Consider the following 22,230-nt stretch of genomic DNA (forward strand, 5'->3'; position numbering starts at 1 on the left):
TACCACCCAAATATTAAGAACACATGGACTCAAGGTGGAGATTAATAAAAGTAATGATTTTTACTGCTTCATCAAGGACATTTTTTGGTGAAATGGAATTTTTCTTTTTCTTTTTTCTTCTTTTTTTTTTTTGAGATGGAGTCTCACGTCGTGCAGGCTGGGGTGCAGTGCCGCGATTTTGGCTCATTGCAACCTCTGCCTCCTGGGTTCAAGCGATTCTCCTTCCTCAGTCTCCTGAGTAGCTGGGAATACAGGTGTGCATCACCATGCCCACTAATTTTTGTATTTTTAGTAGAGGTGGGTTTTCTCCATGTTGGTCAGGCTGGTCTTGAACTCCTGACTTCAAGTGATCCACCCGCCTCAGCCTCCTAAAGTGCTGGGATTACAGGTATGAGCCACCGTGCCCGGCCTCTTTTTCTTTCTTGTTTCTTTCTTTCTTTTTTTTTTTTAATTGCAAGTGTGGTGGTAAATGCAATAACCACTAATCAGTTTTGCAACAGTGCTTTAATTTGTGTTGCTAAAGCACTAGCAATTAGACCCACTGTGGCTTTTGCACCATCAGTGTAAATGTCAATACAATGAAAAGGCAAATAATATCTTTGTATTATATAAAAATAGTTCTGTCTTCACAGAAAGTGAACCACACTTTCAGAACCACTGTGATATGCTTCTACTGCTATTGCTTGGTTTGCTGATGTTAGCCATTTCTGCTGACTTCCTATTCTGCAAGATGAAGGGTTAGCACCCTTTAAACTAGCATTCCCCTTGCTCCTTTCTTTATCACTTCATTATAATCATCACACTGTGGTTTAGGAAACTGCTTACCTTCCCGTTACTACCTAAGTATTGTTCACTACCAAGCCTGGTAGGGTAAAGTGAATGCTTCTTTGCTTGTACAACTCTTTATTTTGATCTTAAAGTTGATGACACCATTTTTTTTACATGCTTAGTTCTGTGTTTCTATTGCAAATTTGTCTTAATCCTCCAACAGATTTGTGTAACTTCTCCTAAATATTCTCTTCCATGCAGTCTTAGGTGATCCATAAGGCCCATGTTTTTCCCTAGAGAAATCCCTTTAGAAGCCCTTCTTCCTCCTGCTCCAACATGGAGCAGCTGCTGGCTCAGTCTGCAACTCAGCCTTCATTCCGGGACATTCACTAATGGCTCAGAAGAGGAGAAGTGACCTAGTGGGGAGATCTAAAAGCTCATGTTCCAAACTTGTAACCAACCTCCCTGTTTTAAGCTCTGTATCTCTTCTCCCATTGTCAGCAATCTTGTGTCTCCAAATCCCAAAACTTTCTGGGGTTCTGCTGCACAAATTGGCTTCTTCTTTGACTAATATCCCCAAGTGGGCACTTGGTTTCCACATTTCTCAAATCTCCTGGCTCCTCAACCTGCTTTCCACCTTCCAAGAGTTTTGAAGTCTTAGATCTGCTATTGTCTCCCCTTCCATTCTTTTTGTCCCTATGGTTTTGTACCTTTAAAAAATTCTTTTATTCTCACTTTAGGGGCATTTCAGGAGGGGAGTAAAGATAAACATATGTGCTCCATATGTCTTGTTTAATCGGACATCCAGTATTTGAATTTGTAACTGCACACGCTCTGAGGATTTGTTTGTACAAGCTCCTTGTGGTCTTGGTAGTTTTATGCTTTGGGAGATTTATGAACCCATTTCAGCAGCTCTATGTTCTGCTGCTGCCACAACAGAAATCAAAGGTTGCCATAGAACTTGATGAAGCAAATAACAAATACTTAGAAAATATTAACTGTGAATTTTTTCCATCATTCAATCTTTCAACAAACCCATCAAACACTTATTTTCTGAGTACCTACCATGTGCCAGGGCACTATTGTAGGTGCTGACATTGTAGTGGTGAATAAGACCAATACGGTCCTCTCGTGCACTTTGCAGTCTAGTGAAGGGAGCAAACCACAATAAAATAAACAAGTATATAAGACAATTTCAGATAGTAACAAATGCTATGAAGATAACAAAAGAGGGTAATGTGCTGGAATGACTGAGGATAAGGGGGCTATATTGGGAAGAGGGTCAGGGAGGGCCTCTCTGAGAAGGCGACATTTGAGCTGAGATCTGACTCATGAGAAGGACCTATCTTTGTAAAGGTCTGGGGGAGGAGGGTTTCAGGAAGTGCCAAAATTCCAAAGTGGGGAAAAGCTTATGTGTTCACAGAATCAAAAGACCAACGTGGTTGGAACGTATTGAAGGGAAGAGTGATGGGAGATGGGGTCCAGAAATCAGAGCTGGAAAGGCAAATATGGATGATGGCCCAAATAGAGGTAATAATTGAAACTATAGGATGAGATAAGATGGCCAGAGGAGAGAGAGTATATAGAAAACTGTGGTAGGCACTGTGGATGCTTGCAAGAGCATCCAAGACACTGTCCTTACCTTCAAAACATTTACAACCTAGGAAACTGGTGAGGCAAGACACATTTTCAAAATAGAAAATAGTAAAAGCGTGTATAATCAAGTATTTGCATGACATAGTACAGGTTTTTTTTTTTTTTAGGTGAAGTTAGAAAATGTAACAATCATTCAGAATTGATGGTAAAATATAGCTTTGTGGAGGAGGTAATATCTGAGCCAAATTTTGATGGATGACTTATATTTGTAGTAGCTGAAAGGCAGAAAAAGAGAATCTCAGACAGAAAAAACATGGGCAGAGACTTGAATGTGGGGAGGTGACCATGACATATTTATGGAATAATGAAGAATAGCTTGACTGTTGGGAAGTAAACAGGTGAGTTTTCTTCAGTGTGCTTTAGAATCTTGCCTTATAGGATGTGTGTGGTGGCTCATTCCTGTAATCCCAGCACTTTGGAAGGCCAAGGCGGATGAATCGCTTGAGCCCAGGAGTTCAAGACCAGCCTGGGAAACATAGCAAAACACGTATCTACTAAAAATACAAAAATTAGCCAGGTGTGGCAGCACGTGCCTGTGGCCCCAGCTACTTGGGAGGCTGGAGTGGGAGGATCACCTGAGCCCGGGGAGGTTGAGGCTGGAGTGAGCCATGATCATGCCACTGCACTCCAGGGCAACAGAGTGAGACCCTTCCTCCACCACCCCCCCAAAAAAAGGGCCAGGCGCAGTGGCTCATGCCTGTAATCCCAGCACTCTGGGAGGACAAGGCGGGTGGATCACGAGCTCAAGAGATCAAGACCATTCTGGTCAACATGGTGAAACCCTGTCTCTACTAAAAATACAAAAATTAGCTGGGCGTGGTGGTGTGCACCTGTAGCCCCTGCTACTCGGGAGGCTGAGGCAGGAGAATTGCTTGAACCCGGGAGGCAGAGGTTGCAGTGAGTGGAGATCGGACCACTGCACTCCAATCTGGTGACAGAGCAAGACTCTGTCTCAAAAAAAAAAAAAAAAGAATATTGCTGTATAAATGGTGGGAGGGAGACAGGGATTACAGCACTGAGTGGTTAGATCTAAATTACAGTAAAGATTAGCAACTGCCAAGGCTACTTAATTTTTGACACTTAGTAGTTATTATACCTCCCACTTAATTACTTTTTATTATGTTGATTAATAGTTATTATTTCAAAAAATGAAAAAATGTAAAAGGGTACACTGAGCCATCTCACTCCTATCTGTCCTTATCCATCTTGTTTCCCTTCGCCCCTAATAGCCGCTTATGATTTGCATTTTATTCTTTCCAATTTTCTTTCTGCAAATGCAAACAACACGAACATATCTTATTTCTTGCCCCCTTGTAAGGTCATTTTCACAAGTATAAGGGTGGGGTAGAACTTCCACATATCTATGGTGGGGCGACATAATGAAACCCGTAAACCCCATTTCTTATACAAGGCTAGCACCCTATATGCACTATTTTGCACCTTACTGTTAAAATTCAATTATATATCTTGGGATTCTTTCCATGTCAGTACATAGTGATCATTCTCGTCTTCTTTTTAGAGCAGCATAGTGTTCTGTTGTGTGACTGCATCAGTCCCCTGAGGATGAACGCCTGAATGGTTTACAATGTTTTGCTGCTTGAATGAGTAGCCTATACATTTGTCATTTTGTATGTATACCAGTGGATCTATAAGATAGATTCCCACAAGTGGGATTGTTGGGTCCAAGGATATTTGCATCTGTAATTCTGGCAGTATTGGCAGACTTCTTTCATAGGGTTTATGCCATTCACACTAGCAATGCGTAAGAGTGGTCAAACATTTAGACTTTTGCCAATCTTCTACGTGAAGAATGGAATTTCCATTTAATTTTAATGTCCATTTCTCTTATTATGCACCTCTACATTTTAAACATTATTTTATATAGTATTTTTGGTAAACTTTGGCCAGAAAACTAGGCTGTAATAAAAATTTCTAACTTCAAGGATATAGAATTAAAAGAAAATATCATAACCTACAGAAACATATTTAACTTGGGTTATTTGCCAGAGTTGGGCCACTCCTGGGAGAATATGACCCCTCCTCCTTACTCTGATGGCTCAAGTAACAGAACAAATTAATTTTCATTTAGTTAGGTCAGATGAAACTTAATAGAAAGAAACAAGTGTCCTCAACTGTACGAACCTGTATTATCTCTTAGATTCTCTCATATAAGCGAATGTAGCACTTAATGCATATGATAGGAATCAGAAAGTCATTTTAGGAGAAGCCAAGTTCCACATCAAAGACCCTGATCTTTGTACTTGGCTGTTCCTGCTTTCTCACCAGTTTTCTCAGTTGGACCATTCTTAACTGGAGCTACTTTCTAATTTCCTGAGTGTGGTGTCAGTATGGTTTGAATACTGCCAACTCTTCTCACTGTTACAAAAAAATAATGTTATAATGATGGAGTTTTTTGTTGTTGTTGTTCTGACTTCAAATGAAGCTCATTTAAGAGAATATCTGGAGCTGTCTATGTTATTGCCTTGCATTTGAGTCATGTCCAATGACCATATCCTTTTCCCTGCAGGTGGTACTGTGAAGGCAAGGAGCTTGAAAATTCCCCAGATATTCACATCGTCCAGGCAGGAAATCTGCACTCACTGACCATTGCGGAAGCCTTTGAAGAGGACACAGGACGCTATTCCTGCTTTGCTTCTAACATCTATGGGACAGATTCGACTTCTGCTGAGATTTATATAGAAGGTAAAACAAAATACTCTTGGAGTATGACACTTAATAGTAAGACATTTAGTTATAATAAATAAATATTTATTGAGGGCCTCCTCTACCATGCGCTCTTCTAGGCAATGAGGATACAGCAGTGAACCGAGTAGAACAAAAATACTTAGGCTCATTTACTGATAATTTACATTATATGATGGGAAAGACAGAAAATAAACAAGATAAACAAATAAAATATATGATATGATAGGTATATATAAACACTGTGAAAGATACAAAAACCAAGAAAAAGAGATAGGAATGGCATATGTATGAGTGTAGGGGGCGGAGGATTGGGGAATGAGCCACAAGGTCGTTTGAGAGAAATTTACTCTAGGCAGAAAAACCAGCAAGTGCAGTGGCCCTGAGGGTGGGAGTGTGCTTGTCTTAAGACACAGAGATGAGCCAATGTGGCCAGGGTGGAGTGAGCAAGAAAGTAACAGAAGATGAGGTTGAAAGGTAAGATGGGGTGGAAGTGGAAGGAGGGAGGTAAGCAGATCACAAAAGTCCTTGTAGGTCATTGCAAGGACTTTGGTTTTGACCCTGAGGTAGATGAGAAGTTCTGGAGCATTCTGAGCAAAGACATGACATGATCTTAGTTTTTTTGTTTTTTGTTTTGTTTTGTTTTGTTTTGTTTTTAAGATGGAGTCTCACTCTATTGCCCAAGCTGGAGTGCAGTGACACAATCTCGGCCCACTGCAACCTCCACCTCCCGGGTTCAAGTGATTCTCGTGCCCCAGCCCCCCAAATAGCTGGGATTACAGGCATGCGCCACCACACCTGGCTAATTTTTGTATTTTTAGTAGAGATGGGGTTTCACCATGTTGGCCAGGCTGTTCTTGGGCTCCTCACCTCAAGTGATCTGCCCACCTCGGCCTCCCAAAGTGCTGGGATTATAGGTGTGAGTCACTGTGCCTGGACGATCTGACGTAATAGTCACTCTGGCTGCTGTTTAAAAATATACCGCAGGGAGTCAAGGATAGATGCATGGATACCATTTGGGAACACTGGAAAGGCATTTACATTGGCATCAAGTTTATATGATTAATTTGAGGTGAAAAAAATCAACTTATGCTCCTTTGTATCTACCTATATTTGCATTCCTATTTTATCTTATCCTCTGAATTTTGTCTGCAGATCATTCTTTAGCACTTTTTTCACCAATAATACCTTATGTATGCCTTGGTTTTAGCATTTAAACATATTATTATGGTATAGATGCCCATTTATCAACTAGATTGTAAGGCCACGACTTATTTATATCTCCAATATGTACTTGTACTAGGTACTTACATAGTACCAAGTACATAGTGAGTATTTGATAAACATTTTTTGAATAAATACATGAATAGAAATGTGTTGTATGTGTATGTGTTTTTATCCTCACATTTTTGGAGTCCAATAAATACCTCCAGATTTAGCTGTTATATATCTTCGTGGAATGCACTATCTTGAGAAGTAAATGCAGGATCAAAGCTCTGCTAACAGTGCTGAGATTGGATTGCTGGGTTTTTTTTTTCTTTGTGACAAAAAGATTTTAAACACCCCCTCTCTCACAATGAAGTATGACTTGTTAATATTAGGACTGGACGGAAGAGCATCCACCTACACCTACAATGTTTGGAATCCAGTGTAATCCCTTCTTGTATTCAATCTGTGTAGGCCAAGAGCAAGAGGATTTACGAACACCAGAGAATGTCTGTAAATACTGCTCTGTTAGGCCAAAGGCATCAGCAGGTGTTTTACATATATGAACCCTTAGAAGTTGGGTCAGTTAATTTGAACAGTGCCACTAACTAGACATGTGACCTTGAGCAATTCCTTCAACTTCTTAGGGCCTATTTCCTTGTTTGTCAAGTTGGGTGTTAGTGTAGTGAATCAATGAGTTCATTTCTTTTTTTTTTTTTTTTGAGACGGAGTTTTGCTTTTGTTGCCCAGGCTGGAGTGCAATGGCGCGATCTCGGCTCACAGCAACCTCCGCCTCCCGGGTTCAAGCTATTCTCCTGCCTCAGCCTCCAGAGTAGCTGGCATTACAGGCATGCACCACCATGCCCAGCTAATTTTGTATTTTTAGTAGAGATGGGGTTTCTCCATGTTGGTCAGGCTGGTCTCGAACTCCGGACCTCAGGTGATCCACCCCCCTCGGCCTCCCAAAGTGCTGAGATTACAGGCGTGAGCCACCACGCCCGGCGTTACTGAGTTCATTTCTAAGATTCTATAGGTATTCAGATATTTAGGAATCAGGTAAACAAAGTATCATCTTAAAAATCTTATGTCGTGTTTAGGAACCAATTTAAGAAATTGTCATCTTAACAATCTTATGTCTTGTTTTTATTTTTCCAGGGGTTTCTTCTTCTGACTCAGAAGGCGACCCTAACAAGGAAGAGATGAATCGGTAATTCTGATTTTCTATCTTATAGCTTTAGCATCCTCAGATCAATTAATAGCTCAAAGAGAATGATTAATTGGTTACTAGAACTTAAGAAGGGTGGCTCCAGGGTTTGACCACAAAAATAAATAAATAAATAAATAAATAAATAAACAAACAAACAAACTGAGTGGATTTGAAGAAGACCCTACTTTTGCTTAAGTCTTGCCTACAGATAAATTTGAATCTTTCCAATTTACTCCCTACAGAGGATGAGCTCCTTAAGGGCAGAAATCCCTTGTTCATGCTTACCTTGAAATGATAATTTGCTTCTAGCTTTTGTGCAGATACGAACATTCATAACCAGAGTAAATGATTCCTCTTTTACCCCCTTCCTATATCATTCTCGTGGCCTTGAGTCAACTCCTCCTTCTCTCCTGCCTTTTATGCCAACCACCTCCTTAGAGGGCTTCCTGTCTGCTTCTGCCTTTTTCTCTCTTTTATAGTGTCCAAACTATGACCAGTTATTCTCTAAAAGAGATCAAGATTCTGATCCTATTGTTTTCCTGACTCAGAAAAAGATTATCTATGAGAAAACAAAAATCAAACACAAAACAAACAGCAACATTTAAAAAAATCTTAACATGGCATACATACAAAGCCTTATTCAGTAGAGCATCAACCAGGTTTTTCTGTCCCCTCCTTCCTTCCCCACCTCAGGCTGTCTACATTGTTGACATCTCACCCAAATCATGTATAGTTCCTCTTCACTCCTTTGTTCAAGCTATTCACTTTGCTAGGATTGCCCTATCTTCTCTGTCTAGCAAACTCTTATTTGTCCTGCAAAACCCAGTCTAAATGTCCTTTCTCTTTGAGCTCTGTAATAAACTTCTCCCCTATTGCACACGCATCACTGCTTCCTTATGGCTCCCATAATGTGTTACAAACCTAAGGGGTATGAATTTTGATCTATAAACTTAAATAAGCAAGAAATATCCCATTTATTTATTTGCTTTAAATCTACTTGTAGTTGTTGGGATTTAGCCTCCGTTGTGTATCATAGAGACTCAAATTAACTGTGACTTAAATGAAACAGATATTTATTTCTTATTTACATACAAATCTGGATTTGGTGGGTAAAATGACCCCACACTCCACTAGGTTCCTCTGTGCTTCCTGCTTTCTGCTTTATCTCACACTAAGATGTTGCCCTCATCTTCTTAGGCTAAAATAGAAAGAAATAAAGGCTCATCAGCCTTTTAAGGTCATCTCTCTTAAAATGCATATACCACTATCCCTCATATCCCATAACCAGAAAGTACCCATGTGGCCACACCTAGCTGCAGTGAATTTTGGGATATGTAGTCTTTATTTGGAGCAATCATGTAAAGAAATCAGGTATTCTATTATTGTAGAAGAAGAAAACAGATGCTTTGGATACACGGATTGGCTTTGCATTAGCACATCATTCTGCTTGAGACCAAATGCTGCCTGGTTAGGGAAAACATCCAGTCTGGTATTGAGTGTCACTTTCCCCCTCACAGTTTTACAATGAGCCATAGAGAGAGAGAGCAGTTTTGGAGCAAGCACCATTCTAAACACATTACATGAATTATCTCATTTAATCCTCACAAAACCCTATAAGAATTTTTTATTATTTATTTGTTTATTTTGAGACAGAGTGTTGCTCTGTTGCCCAGGCTAGAGTGCTGTGGTGCGATCTCAGCTCACTGCAACCTCTGCCACCCAGGTTCAAACGATTCTCCCACCTCAGCCTCCCAAGAAGCTGGAATTACAGGTACACGCCACCATGCCTGGCTAATTTTTTTCTATTTTTAGTAGAGATGGGGTTTCGCCATATTGGCCAGGCTGGTCTTGAACTCTTGGCCTTAAGTGATCCACCCACTTCAACCTCCCAGAGTGCTGGGATTATAGGTGTGAGCCACCGTGCCCCCTCCGGGAATTATTATTTCCCCATTTTAGAGATGAGGAAGCTGAGGCAAAGAGATATAACACCTAGACCAAAGGAAAGCCCTCTGTCATCCAGTCATCTATCCATGGGTTACAGGTGAGAGGCCCATGTCCCAAATCCCAAGTTCTCTTTAAGTCCAGAGCTTGTTGCTTTCTGACGTGTGTAATTACTGATATCTTTAACAAGACTGGGAGCCGTTTACCGAGAGAGATGGCCTTCCTCTCTGGACGTAGGTTCTCCCTGGGGTCAGGTTCTCTGGCAAGATCCACAGACCTCTGTCTCTTCCACAACAAAACTAAAATAATCTCCCCTCTGCAGCCTTCTCAAGAATACTTGCTGGCTCTCTTGCCCTTCAAATACCCTCTTTAATTTAATTTGTGTAAACTTGAAAAGCTTGTTGACTTCATGCCGTTTCTACTTTCTGCCATGCCAAATTCTCAGAGGTTAAGTTTTATATATGAGAGACCCTGTCTTGGATCAGAGGTATAGATTTAAAAAGCCTGGCCTCTTACTTGAAATGGGAGGGGGAGGGAGAATACCGAGGGTAACAACAAAACAAATCTCAAAAAATTACCTTCTGCACATGCTTCCATCACTGCATTTGTCTTGGATCTCAGTTAACTGTTAATATGTTTGACTCCCTGGCTACACTGAGAACAACGGCCCAAGGACAGGAATGGTGTCTTATGCATTTTCGTGTTTGCATTGCCTGACAAAGTGTGTAGCAAAAATGCCCTTGGTCAACGTTTGTAAAATATCATCAAACCAAGATTTTTATTACACTCACCTGTAAGCAGTGATGCCATTACTAGTTTTCCTAAAATAATTTTCACAAAGAGTGATAGGTCTATTTTATAATCTATATTTTAATAATTTCTCAGAATCCAGAAGCCAAATGAGGTGTCATCTCCTCCCACTACCTCTGCAGCCATTCCTCCAGCAGTACCCCAAGCCCAGCATTTGGTGGCCCAACCTCGTGTGGCAACCATCCAGCAGGTACAAGAATCCAAGTGAAACACAAGTGCCATCCACTGTGACAGAGAGTCATGGTGACCATGACCACCTTGCATGGCATGATCGTGTTTTTCTCAGGTGCAACTCCATCATCAGGATAATCAACTTGTATTTCTGATGTTTGAGAGCAGTGGTTCCTGTTGCTTTGGGAACATATTCTCGGGCTTCAATAGGCAAATTCTGAGGAGAAGAAACGCTTTACAAATTAGTCCCTGGCTTTTCAGCTTTATAAAGGGTGCTGATTACATATGCAGTGAGCTGTCAGCTCTCAGACTGGCCTAGAACAAACACTCTATATCATAAAACCTGATTAGTTTCATGGAGCTGCAGAGAATTCCACTTTCTAAGACAAAGCAAGCATGTAGTTATTTTTTAGAAAACAGCAAAGGCTCTCATCCTTCAAGTTAATAATAATGATACATGCTTATTGTAAAAACACTTTAAAAGTACAGAAGTATGCCAGGTGTGGTGGCTCACACCTGTGATCTCAGCACTTTGGGAGGCCAAGGTGGGAGGATTGCTTGAGTCCAGGAGTTTGAGACCTGTCTGGGCAACATAGCGAGACCCTATCTCTACAAAAAAGAAAAAAAAATTAGCCAGGCATGGTGCCATGCACCTATGGTCCCAGCTACTCGGGAGGTTGACATGGGAGGATCACTTGAGCCCAAGAGGTCAAGGCCACAGTGACCTGTGATAGCATAGCTGCACTCCAGCCTGGGCAACAGAATAAGACCCTGTCCTCCCACTGCCCCCCGAAAAATGTATTAAGTAAAAAGCTTAGTCAAGATTCTACTCCAGTGCCTTCACTCCTCAGAGGTACTTCATGTTAGTAGTTTCTAGTGGGTAGTTCCAGGCATTGTCTATGCATATAGAAGAATACATATATGTATGCATAGACTTTAAAACATATGAAGTCATACTATCTAAATATACATATAACATGTTATTGATGTATTTCTTTTATATACTTTTTTTTTCTATTTTTCAAAAAATTATTTGTAGAGACGAGATCTCACTGTGTTGCCCAGGCTGGTCTTGAACCCTGGCCTCAAGCCATCCTCCCGCCTCAGCCTCCCAAAGTGCTAGAATTACAGCTGTAAGCCACCATACCCAGCCTGATATATTTCTTTATTGATGATCAATGTATTTAAATATATTTATCTACAACCTCTTTTTAAAAATTATCCAACCCATTTAGTAGTGCAGAGGGGTCAAGTTTTAGTTCTAATCCATTGGTTTTCAAACTGTGATCTGTGTAGCCCCAGGGGTTCTATGGAGCCTCTTTGGAGGTTTAGGGTTAATGACATAGATCCACAGATCTATATGTGAAGGGGTGGCGTGGGGATAGGCAGCACATATTTTATAGCCACCATGACCTAGAGAGAAATAGAGTCAATTCAGTCTAAAATTTGAAGTCTGTGATTCATAAACTTAGAATACATCAGTTTTTTGGTTTGGGATGCATTTCATATACCAAATTCTATAGGTTTGTTATGTCTCACTATCCATCTAATAATATTAGTAACAATGAATTTACTGTTGCTTCCCTTCTACCAGTGTCAGAGCCCCACCAATTACTTGCAGGGATTGGATGGAAAACCTATCATTGCAGCTCCTGTGTTTACAAAGGTAATAAAAATATTACTTCTTTCTGTCATGGCTTTAAAGATACCACAGCACCCAAAGTTATAGGATACAAGATTTACTCATTTTTATCTCAGGATTTGGTCTTCTGTATGTACGGTATAGGGTTTGGGTTGTTTCGTTAGTTACTACAGTATCGCTTCAAGTCCCAGATTTCCAATAACAGTTTTAGTAATGAGAGAAATGTCTTTCCCTCTTACCACACTGATCTCTGTGGCCATTATACAACTGTTCAACATAGGAGCCACCCCTAGAGGTCAAGTGATAAATTTCTAGCCACATATTACTCCAAAGGTTTCTCTGAATTTTTAGAAAAATTCAATTGCAGGTACCTGGCTTAGGTGCTCAAGGAGATGGAGTTAAATGCTCTTAGGAGGTTTAACATAAAGCCTCCCTCCCTCTAGGACAAAGAGCTTTCTTTTTCTATTCCATGGTATCAACTGTTGAGGTGGCATCAAATTCTGAGTCTCATAATCTTTGTACTTAGCACTAGAAAATTTAGTCAAGCACATTCATTTACAAATGAAAAACCAAAGGAGGGCCAGAGAGATGAAGCCATGTAGCCAATGTCACAGATCCAGTTAGTGGCAGAATCAGGACTACAAACAAGTTGTCCCAATTCTCAGACTATCAGACTGTGTTTATATGTTGCCCAAGCCAGTGAGTGTGAAGACGAAAAAATTGAATCACATTAGATTTTATGGTATTATGAGGACCAAATAGGCAACATCTATGCCTGGATTTATTGTTTATTGTTTGTATGAACACCAAACTTAGGCCCAAATAGATTTTATCCTCTTTGAAGTATGCTTTGGTTTAGAGCAATGGTTCTCAATCATGGTTAATTTTGCCCTTCAGAGTCATTGGCACTTTTGTTGTCACAGCTGGGGGGTTGCATTCCTGGCATCCAGGAATGGTGCTAAACATCCCACAACACATAGGATGACAGCCCCCCACAACAAAAATTGTCTAGCTCAAAATGTCAACAGTGTTGAAGCTGAGAAATCCTGGTTTGAGCAAAATGGAAAAAATGGGCTATTTTTCTAGTGAGTACTGATCCTTAAAGGAATAGCTAAATCCACAGCTTCTACAGAAGCATCCATTTCATGGGAGCTCTGCTGTATCAGATCATTCAAGATGGTTTTCCAAAACCCAGAGTGGAGTCTAGAGCGAACAACCATGTTTACCAATATCCATATCAGTTAGGCAAACATTCTTATGTGAAACAAGATGCCTCTCAATTTTTCAAGTTCAGTTCATAACCTACATTTGAGATTTTAGCTTTACTATTTTCAAAGTCTTGAAGTAGGAGAGCAACATGTTGTGATTTGGTGGATACAAGACTTTGATGAGGAGTTATAGGTGGACCTTTATGCGGGGGGTGTATGTGTGTTTGTAACACAGCTAAGAGAGCTACTTCTTATTGTCTCTTATCATCATTGCTAAGTCATCTAACCTTAAAACAGTGATTAAGTGCCACAGACACTTTAATTTATCATGCCAGTTTGTCACACCTTAGAGACAGTGCTGACTCTTCAAAGGCAGCTAAACCACAAGATAGTTTATACTCAGTCTCAGCTAAAGTCTCCCCCTCTCTTCCCTTCCTCAACTCCATCTGCCTAGACAGACAGGTGACATCAGAGGGATATCAGGTAATATCTCCACTCAATTTGAAATCTTCCTAGGTACTGTGTCTTCCCTGCATCTATGTCTAGGAAAAGAGTCCAACTCTGTAAAATAGTTGGAAGAGATTTATTCTCAGCCAAATATGAGTGACCATGGCCTGTGACAGAGCCCTCAGGAGATTCTGAGAACATATGCCAAAGGTGGTCTGGGTACAGCTTGGTTTTATACCTTTAGGGAGACATGAGACATCAATCCATACATGTAAGATGTACATTGATTTGGTCTGGAAAGGCAGGACAACTGGAAGTGGGGCCTTCCAAGTCATAGGCAGATTCAAATATTTTTTTGATTGGCAGTTGGTTGAAAGAGTTATTAACAATAGAAAGGAATGTCTGGATTAGGATAAGGGGTTGTAGAGACCAAGGTTTTATCATGCAGATGAAGCCTCCAGGAGCAGGCTTCAGAGAATAGATTATAAATGTTTTTTATCAGATCTTATCAGACTTAAAGAGTCTGTTCTATCAGTAATTCCAGGAGGGTATAATGAGGCATGTCCCCTTCCCATCATGACCTGAACTAGTTTTCAGGTTAGCTTCAGAATGCCCTTGCTGAGAGGAGGGGTCCATTCAGATGGTAGGGGGCAGGCAGGGGAGGGTGCAGAGCGGGTGTGCGCTAAGAATTTCATTTTTGGTTGACACATATCACCCAGAGCATACCTCTGGCACGTTTATCATGACAGTAAAGCTGTTTACCTTTCAATCTCTCCCGTTCACCTTGAAGACTATCTCTAATAACTAGATAGGAGTCCATAGAGGCAACAATAGGTAAAAAGTTGTTATTATTTTGAAAAGTCCAATAGGACTTTAACATTTATTTATTTGTTTGCTTGTTTGTTTTTTGAGATGGAGCTTCAGTCTTGTTGCCCAGGCTAGAGTGCAATGGCATGATCTCAGCTCACTGCAACCTTGGCCCCCCCCGGGTTTAAGCGATTCTCCTGCCTCAGCCTCCAGAGTAGCTGGAATAACAGGCATCCACCACCATGCCTGGCTAATCTTTTGTATTTTTAGTAGACATGAGGTTTCACCATGTTGGTCAGGCTGGTCTAAAACTCCTGACCTCAGATCCGCTCACCTCAGCTTCCCAAAGTGCTGGGATTACAAGCATGAACCACCACACCCGGCTAACATTTATTTTATTTTATGTTATTTTATTTTATTTTATTTATTTTATTTTATTTTATTTATTTTATTTTATTTTATTTAGACAGAGTCTCCCTCTGTCACCCAAGCTGGAGTGCAGTGGCATGATCTTGGCTCAGTGCAACCTTTGCCTCCTGGGTTCAAGCGATTCTCATGTCTCAGCCTCCCAAATAGCTGGGACTATAGGTGTGCACCACCATGCCTGGCTAATTTTTGTGTTTTTAGTAGAGACGGGGTTTCACCATGTTGCCCTGGCTGGTCTGGAACTCCGATCTCAGGTAATCCGCCCACCTCAGCCTCCCAAAGTGTTGGGATTACAGGCGTGAGCCACGGTGCCCAGCCACATTTATTCTTTACATTTAATTTTCATGAGCTGATTAGAGCCACAGATTGAGCTGCCTTTGTGTGCTGATTCTGATTAGCTCCTTCTATTAATAATTAGATGCTCTGATTGGCAGATGCATATACTTTTGATAAATAAAAATAGGAAAATGAATTAATCATTAACATACTTTGTTTGTTAGATAAAATATCTAAAAGAAATAGCTTCATGGTGGGAAAATGGTCCTTAGTACACAGACCCAAACCCTGACGAGGCTTTCTCAGCCTCGTCAGGATATGTGCTTTTGCCTCCATAAATGGGATAAAGGATTGTTCAGGCATTGGGCACTAGGATAGGCAGTGGCTCAGATTCCAGAAAGACTTATCAGCAATGATGTGCTTGCGTTAGTTTCCATCAGTGAGGGCAGGATTGAAGTCATAGTCACTGCCAGTGTCATTAGCAAGTTTCTGAGTCAGAGCCACCAGTGATGGATGGTATCATGTGGCTATGAGCCATGATAACAGATTATTTGCATATGTTTGCTTGGCTTATTCCTGCCCTATTTACTTGTTTAGGGACTTCTGGCATTCCATTCCCTGTGACTCACTTTCTATACTGCCCAACAAAGCATTTCTTTGCCAATCGTGGCAAGAAGCCAGTTTTTTTTTTTTAAAGCAACGGTTAGAGAGCAGAGTTTTGTTTAACTCCTTCCTCTGCTGGTGACAGCGAAGTACTTATCTTCTTTTAAAGAAAGTTAAAATGAAAAGGAGAGTAGCCCAGCAAAACAGTGGTAGAATTTGAGAGAGGACTGTGGGATTCCAAAACTAGTTCACTACTCTACTCATAGGTGATACCTATGTTTTTAAATGCTCTTTAACTGTGGATAGAGATAGACTATCCTCCATCCTCTACGCAGTATCAAAAATACTTTTGCTCTGTTTATGCGGGGAAAACAGCACTCACACTTCTTGAATGTGAAGGGAGGTTGATGATCAAATTAGAATCTTACTCCTATCACTGCTCTCACCCCAGCAGCAGCTGCTCTGGCAGGCTTTCAAGGCTGCAGCAGCCCTGGCCCCAGCTGCTTCAGCAGTAATTTGAAGAGTGCAAGGGGGCAGGGGAAGCGAGAATTTGAAAAAGAGCACTTCATTATATAACAGCAAAGGCAGGAAACCCTGAAATAACTGGGCCGGTAGTGGGATCCAGATTTCTGGAGTTCATGGGCCCCTCTCCCCATTCAATCAATTCTGGAGACTTTTCTTACTCAATGATTGCATGGGGCACTTGTGACAGTCAAGGGGCAAAAGAGCTTTCAATCAGACAGTTCTTTATCAGTAAAAACCACTTTGATCCAACTCCAGCCTAAAGCACTGTGCACTTGCAGCATCTTCCAAGGTGCAAAATTATCAACTGGATTGAAAAACAAATAAAATGGCAAAACGAACCTTGTAGCTGACATCTTTTAACCAATAAGGCAGATGCTGTTTCTCAAGGATGTCCCAGCATTATGTTTGTGGTTATAGATCTCCTAAGCAAGAACTATATCCTTTCAACTCACATTTATAGCAGTGGGCATGGTGCTGGGCACAAAGCAGGCACACATTTATTCTGTGGCAAATAACTTCCATTTTAGGCCAGGCATGGTGGCTCACAACTGTAATTCCAGCACTTCGGGAGGTTGAGGCAGGAGGATCACTTGAGGCCAAGAGTTCGAGACCAGCCTGACCAAGATGGCAAAACCCCGTCTCTAACTAAAAACACAAAAATTAGCCGGGCATGGTGGCACTCGCCTGTGGTCCCAGCTACTTGGGAGGCTGAGGCAGGAGAATCACTTGAACCCAGGAAGTGGAGGTTGCAGTGACCTGAGATCATACCACTGCACTCCAGCCTGGGTGACAGAGCAAGACTCCATCTCAAAAAACAAAACAACAAAAAACAAAACAAAAAAAACCCTTCCATTTCAGCTAAGAAGAAATTATTATTTTCATTACTTTGTGACTTCAGAGTGTCTTTAGGAGGAATAGAGAAAAAAAGTAAAATGTCAAATGGCCATGGAAGAAGACAAGCTTCCCAAGTCTCTATGTTGTCAAGTCACCCTACAAAGAATGTCCTCCCAGATGACCAGTTTAGTGATGCCACACAAGATAGATTTGCACTTTGAATACTGCATACCTGAGGAGGTTGTAGATCTTTGGTTATAGTGACTTTAGCCCAGACTCATAATTCCTAGAAAAGACTAACTTAATCTTTGCTAGTTGGAGACTGTTTGGTCTGTCTCATTTGTTGTCAGTGAAGCTGAAATGAATATGATCAAGTCTGTACACCCCATGCCATTAGTAACCAACAGCCTAAGACCTACTGCTGTGATGAACGTGATGACAGCTACACTATGTTCTAATAGGGTAACTGGTTTGGATCCTGATCTGTGGCAATGTGAGCCAGCTCTTTCTCATGAAACTTTGTAGAAAAGCAGCTTTCAGCAATAACAACCATCCTCATCCTTATAACTATGACTCTTAACAGTTTTCTAAGTGGCTTGTGGGATGACCCTTGGCACCTCCTTTACTGAGTATTGATGATGTGCCACACTGGAATGAGCTTCCATCACAGACATTAGGAGGCCCATTCCATACACCGTAGTATCTCACATAACTAGGCTGGGCTCTTGAATAGAACACAAGTCTTGCCCTTTGATGTTAAATGAATAACAACCAACTGATGGTTTAAATTGTGAGCAACATATTTTCTCAAGGAGATCCTTTTGCAAGCAGGGCTTTTGTGTAACCTCCGCAGATTGGGAACTGGCTCATATATCTGAGCTCAACTTTAGGCCATGTCAGAGCATATTAGATTGACCTCATTCTACTGTGAATGTACTGTTTCATTTACTCAACCCCTTCTGCCACCACCACCTATTTTGATGTTTGGTTTGGCTTTCTAATTGGTTTGCCTCAAGAAGGAATGAAAACTTTATTATGTATAAGCTCCAGGAAGGTGTCTAAGTGCCATTAAAGTTTTCAATGGGCCCCAAAGCTGCCATTTGAGCACACAATTTGCTCAGAGGTCAGGGTGGAGGACATACTCACCAGTTTGCCGGGAGCACCCAAAATTCACTGATGCTTCCTGTTTTCCGTTCTTGTCATTAGTAGATGTTTTGGGAAGACAAATAATAAAAAGATTTTTCGGTCAAATAGTTCTTTATTAATTCAGAAACCACTCGGTGCTAATCCCATCCTGAATTACTTCAGCAAACAAATTTGGGACCTCAGAAAGAATAAAACACTAGCATTGAACTACAGCACCTCCTGGCTGTCACAATATCAATGCATAACATCCCTGAGGTGAAAGTCTCTTACACAGCTAATGCTATGTGGTTTTCCCCAGCCCCATATTCTCCTTAGGTAAATGCTATTAAGTACGATAGGACCAAGTACAGAATATCATAAGTTGTTCAGACAAGAACTGTAAAAAATAACGAAATATTCGTAACAGCGAATGACAAAAGAGAAAAAACGATTGGCTTTCCCCTTCTCTGAAGCAAGAGCCAGTATTTCCTAAATGCAGGTCCAAAAATTGTAATAATAGAAAGTCATGCAGCATTTGTTGCTTACAGAGTTTGTGGAGGAAGTTTAATTGTAACCTTTTTTATGCTTACAGTCTTTGGGCCAAATGAAAAACAAAAATATGCCAATACATGTGCCGAAAAAGCATTTCATAATCACATGAAGTGCCAACTACAGAAAAGAATGTCTGGTTTTCAGCTCACAAACCATGATGAATAAGAAACTAGTTGTGAAAAAATGTGCATTTTATTATCTTCTAGAGTCTAATACAGAATACACTGATATCTTACAATTCAAAGTGGTCTTTCTAAACCTTTCATTGTGGGAGTGTGGAAAAGCATTTAATGATTCCTTCGCAAATTTACAACGTATTTTACAATGACATATGACTGTATGTGTGACTAAGATTTTATAAAGATTGTGATTGTTTTTATTCCTCAACAGATTAGTGAGCCTATCCTGTAAAGACCACATAAGAAAAACAAAACAGCACAATGAAAATCAATTTCCAGGACTGCAGAATGTAAACAAGGCAAAGCTAGGAAGACAGAACCAGTTACTTGGGCCATAGAACCCTTCCACATTATGAGCAGCCACATTCTTTTGTGGACTAATACATCACGCCTATGTTGAACACATCTAGTAGATACTCACTGCAGATTTAAAGATTATTATTATTTCTGGAAATCAAACACCACTTGGGCATTTAAGAACAGAGGTACTGAGGCCGGGTGCGGTAGCTCAAGCCTGTAATCCCAGCACTTTGGGAGGCCAAGGTGGGTGGATCACTTGAGCCCAGAAGTTTGACATCAGATTGGGCAATGGCAAAACCCTGTCTCTACAAAAAAAAGAAAAATTAGCTGGGCGTGGTGACCTGTGCCTTTAGTCCCAGCTATTCAGGAAGCTGAGGTGAGAGGATCGCTTGAGCCTGGGAGGTTGAAGCTGCAGTGAGCCATGATCACAACACTGCACACCAGCCTGGGAAAGAGAGTGAGACCCTGTCTCAGAAAAAAACAAACAAACAAACAAAAAAACACCCCTGACCAAAAAAAAAACAAAAAAACCCAAACCAAAACAACAACAAAAAAAACCACCCCAAAGGCACTATATTAAAAGTAGCTACATTACTCAAAATGTCTTGCCTAATATTTAATAAATTTACTTAGCATTGGTAGAGAGAGAAAGGAAAACAATAGTGAGGGAAAAGCTTTATATGGGCTCAGATGATTCTGTCTTCAAACCTACTTTTAGGATGTGAGGGTGATCTGGCTGTGACATCTGTCACCCCATTGATGGCCAGAATTAATTCAGCTGATCAGGCTGGCTATGCGGGTGTCCTCTTTCTCCTTCATTGTTCCATGTGCGTCCCTCCCGAAGCTGTGCGCTCAGTGGAAGAAGATGACCATCCCTGATAGAGGAGGACCAATCTTAGGTCAAGGGCATAGGAGTAGCCACGCTCGCCTGCTAGAGCCTCCAAACAAGCTCTCAAAACTACTTTTGAATGCACATCCACAGAACTGAAGCTGCTAGAGATGTAGATGCTTTGGAGAAAAATCCAAATACGGAGACGGCATCTTTTTCTAAAATTCAACACCGGAACTAGATTACAAAAATGTGTACTTTTTTGTTCTAACTACATTCTTCTTATCATTATAGATGCTACAAAATTTGTCAGCTTCTGAGGGTCAGCTGGTTGTCTTTGAATGCAGAGTAAAAGGAGCTCCATCTCCTAAGGTTGAGTGGTATAGAGAAGGGACTTTAATAGAAGATTCTCCAGATTTTAGGATTTTACAGAAAAGTAAGTTAATACTTTAAATTATTTTCTGATATTTTGTTTTTATGAACTTATTGTACACACTTATTTTTATAACTTTTTAACAACTAATTAAAAATATAGTCAAAAAGAATAAAAAACACCTGTAATCATACTCCTGTTAATATTTCAGTATATGTTCTCCAAGAATTTTTCCATGCATAGTTTTTAAAGAAAAGCATCATATTCTTTTTTGTAAATTGATTATTTACTCAACATTTAGTGAACACCTTTCCATGTCCATAAACACAGAGCCTCCTTACTTTTTTTTTTTTTAGATGGAATCTCACTCTGTCACCCAGGCTGGAGTGCAGTGGCACGATCTCGGCTCACTGCAACCTCCACCTCCTCAGTTCCAGCGATTCTCTTGCTTCAGCCTCCCCAGTAGCTGTGAATATCTACAGTTATTGCCTTGGAATAAATTTCTAGTACGAGAATTGCTGCTATAAATTTACCTTTTTCAAGGCTTTTAAAATATGTTGCCAAAATGCCACCCCAAAGGGTTGAACTAAATTTAGGATGATCACACAATTAATCAGCCAAAATGAGATCCTTTAGGGGAGTGAAAGAGGATGCTATTAATAATTATACAGGGATCCCAGGCATAAACTAGGTCTGCCCCAGTTGAACTGGGACACACGTCGCCCTAGCTATATCCTACTACAACCAACAATACGTGGGAATGCCTTTCATCTCACACCTTCACCAACAATGAGTGTTAACCATTTTATTAAAAATCTTCACTAATTTTATAGGCCAAAAATGGGAACACTTTTTTTAATCTGCACTTCACTAATTAAATCTGGGATGAAACTTTTCTTTTTCATATTTACTTAAGTCTTTGTATTTCTTTATTTCACATTGGGTTCTTGCTCTTTTTTATTGTAAGAATTATTTAGAAATTTACATAGTTAATTCTTCTTTTCTTATCGCACAATGCTTTCACCTTGTCATGCAGTGCTTTCTCCTTGACCCATTTCAGCCATAAACTACATTGCAACATACTTGCTTTTTAAAAATATGTTTTATTAACTATGTAGAGCAATCTATTATAGAAAAACTTGGGAAAGAAATTTGCTAAAATGTTGGCAGTCTTTCTCTGGGCAGTGAGTCTAGGGTCAATTGTTTTACTTCCTTTTGCATTTCTGTATTTTTTTAGTTTTTCCATAATGAACATGTATAACTTTTATTTATTTTTTATTTTTTACATTGATTGATAAAAATTTTACAAGTTACCATGTACAACATGATGTTTTGAAATATATATACATTGTGGAATGGCTAAATTGAGCTAATGAACATACGTATTACCTCACACACATCATTTTTTGTGGTGAGTTATTTGCTTTTTTCTTAATCTTTTTCTGCCTATCACAAAATAGCAGTCTGTAGATCAGTGTGACATATGAATCAGAGCTACTGTCAGGTTTTATTGGTAGTAGCAGCAACAATAATATATTCTGAATGCCATTTAAACTGAGAGATGCCGGGCACAGTGGCTCACACCTGTAATCCCAGGACTTTGGGAGGCCAGGCCAAGGCAGACGGATCACCTGAGGTCGGT

The 22,230-nt window shown here is 40.3% G+C and overlaps 1 protein-coding gene across 2 annotated transcripts in view; it reads left to right on the plus strand.

Moving 5' to 3' along the window:
• MYPN (myopalladin) overlaps nucleotides 1-22,230 on the plus strand; it is a 105,216-nt gene that overhangs the window by 31,239 nt on the left and 51,747 nt on the right. For both annotated transcript variants that reach the window (XM_057298911.1, XM_024930531.4), the window contains exons 2-6: nucleotides 4,952-5,127; nucleotides 7,489-7,540; nucleotides 10,367-10,481; nucleotides 12,057-12,128; nucleotides 20,510-20,651. In XM_057298911.1, coding sequence (XP_057154894.1) covers nucleotides 4,952-5,127; nucleotides 7,489-7,540; nucleotides 10,367-10,481; nucleotides 12,057-12,128; nucleotides 20,510-20,651 — 557 coding nt within the window. The remainder of the gene's footprint in view (nucleotides 1-4,951; nucleotides 5,128-7,488; nucleotides 7,541-10,366; nucleotides 10,482-12,056; nucleotides 12,129-20,509; nucleotides 20,652-22,230) is intronic.

The sequence above is a fragment of the Pan paniscus genome, chromosome 8 (assembly GCF_029289425.2).
Source record: "Pan paniscus chromosome 8, NHGRI_mPanPan1-v2.0_pri, whole genome shotgun sequence".
Lineage (NCBI taxonomy): Eukaryota > Metazoa > Chordata > Mammalia > Primates > Hominidae > Pan > Pan paniscus.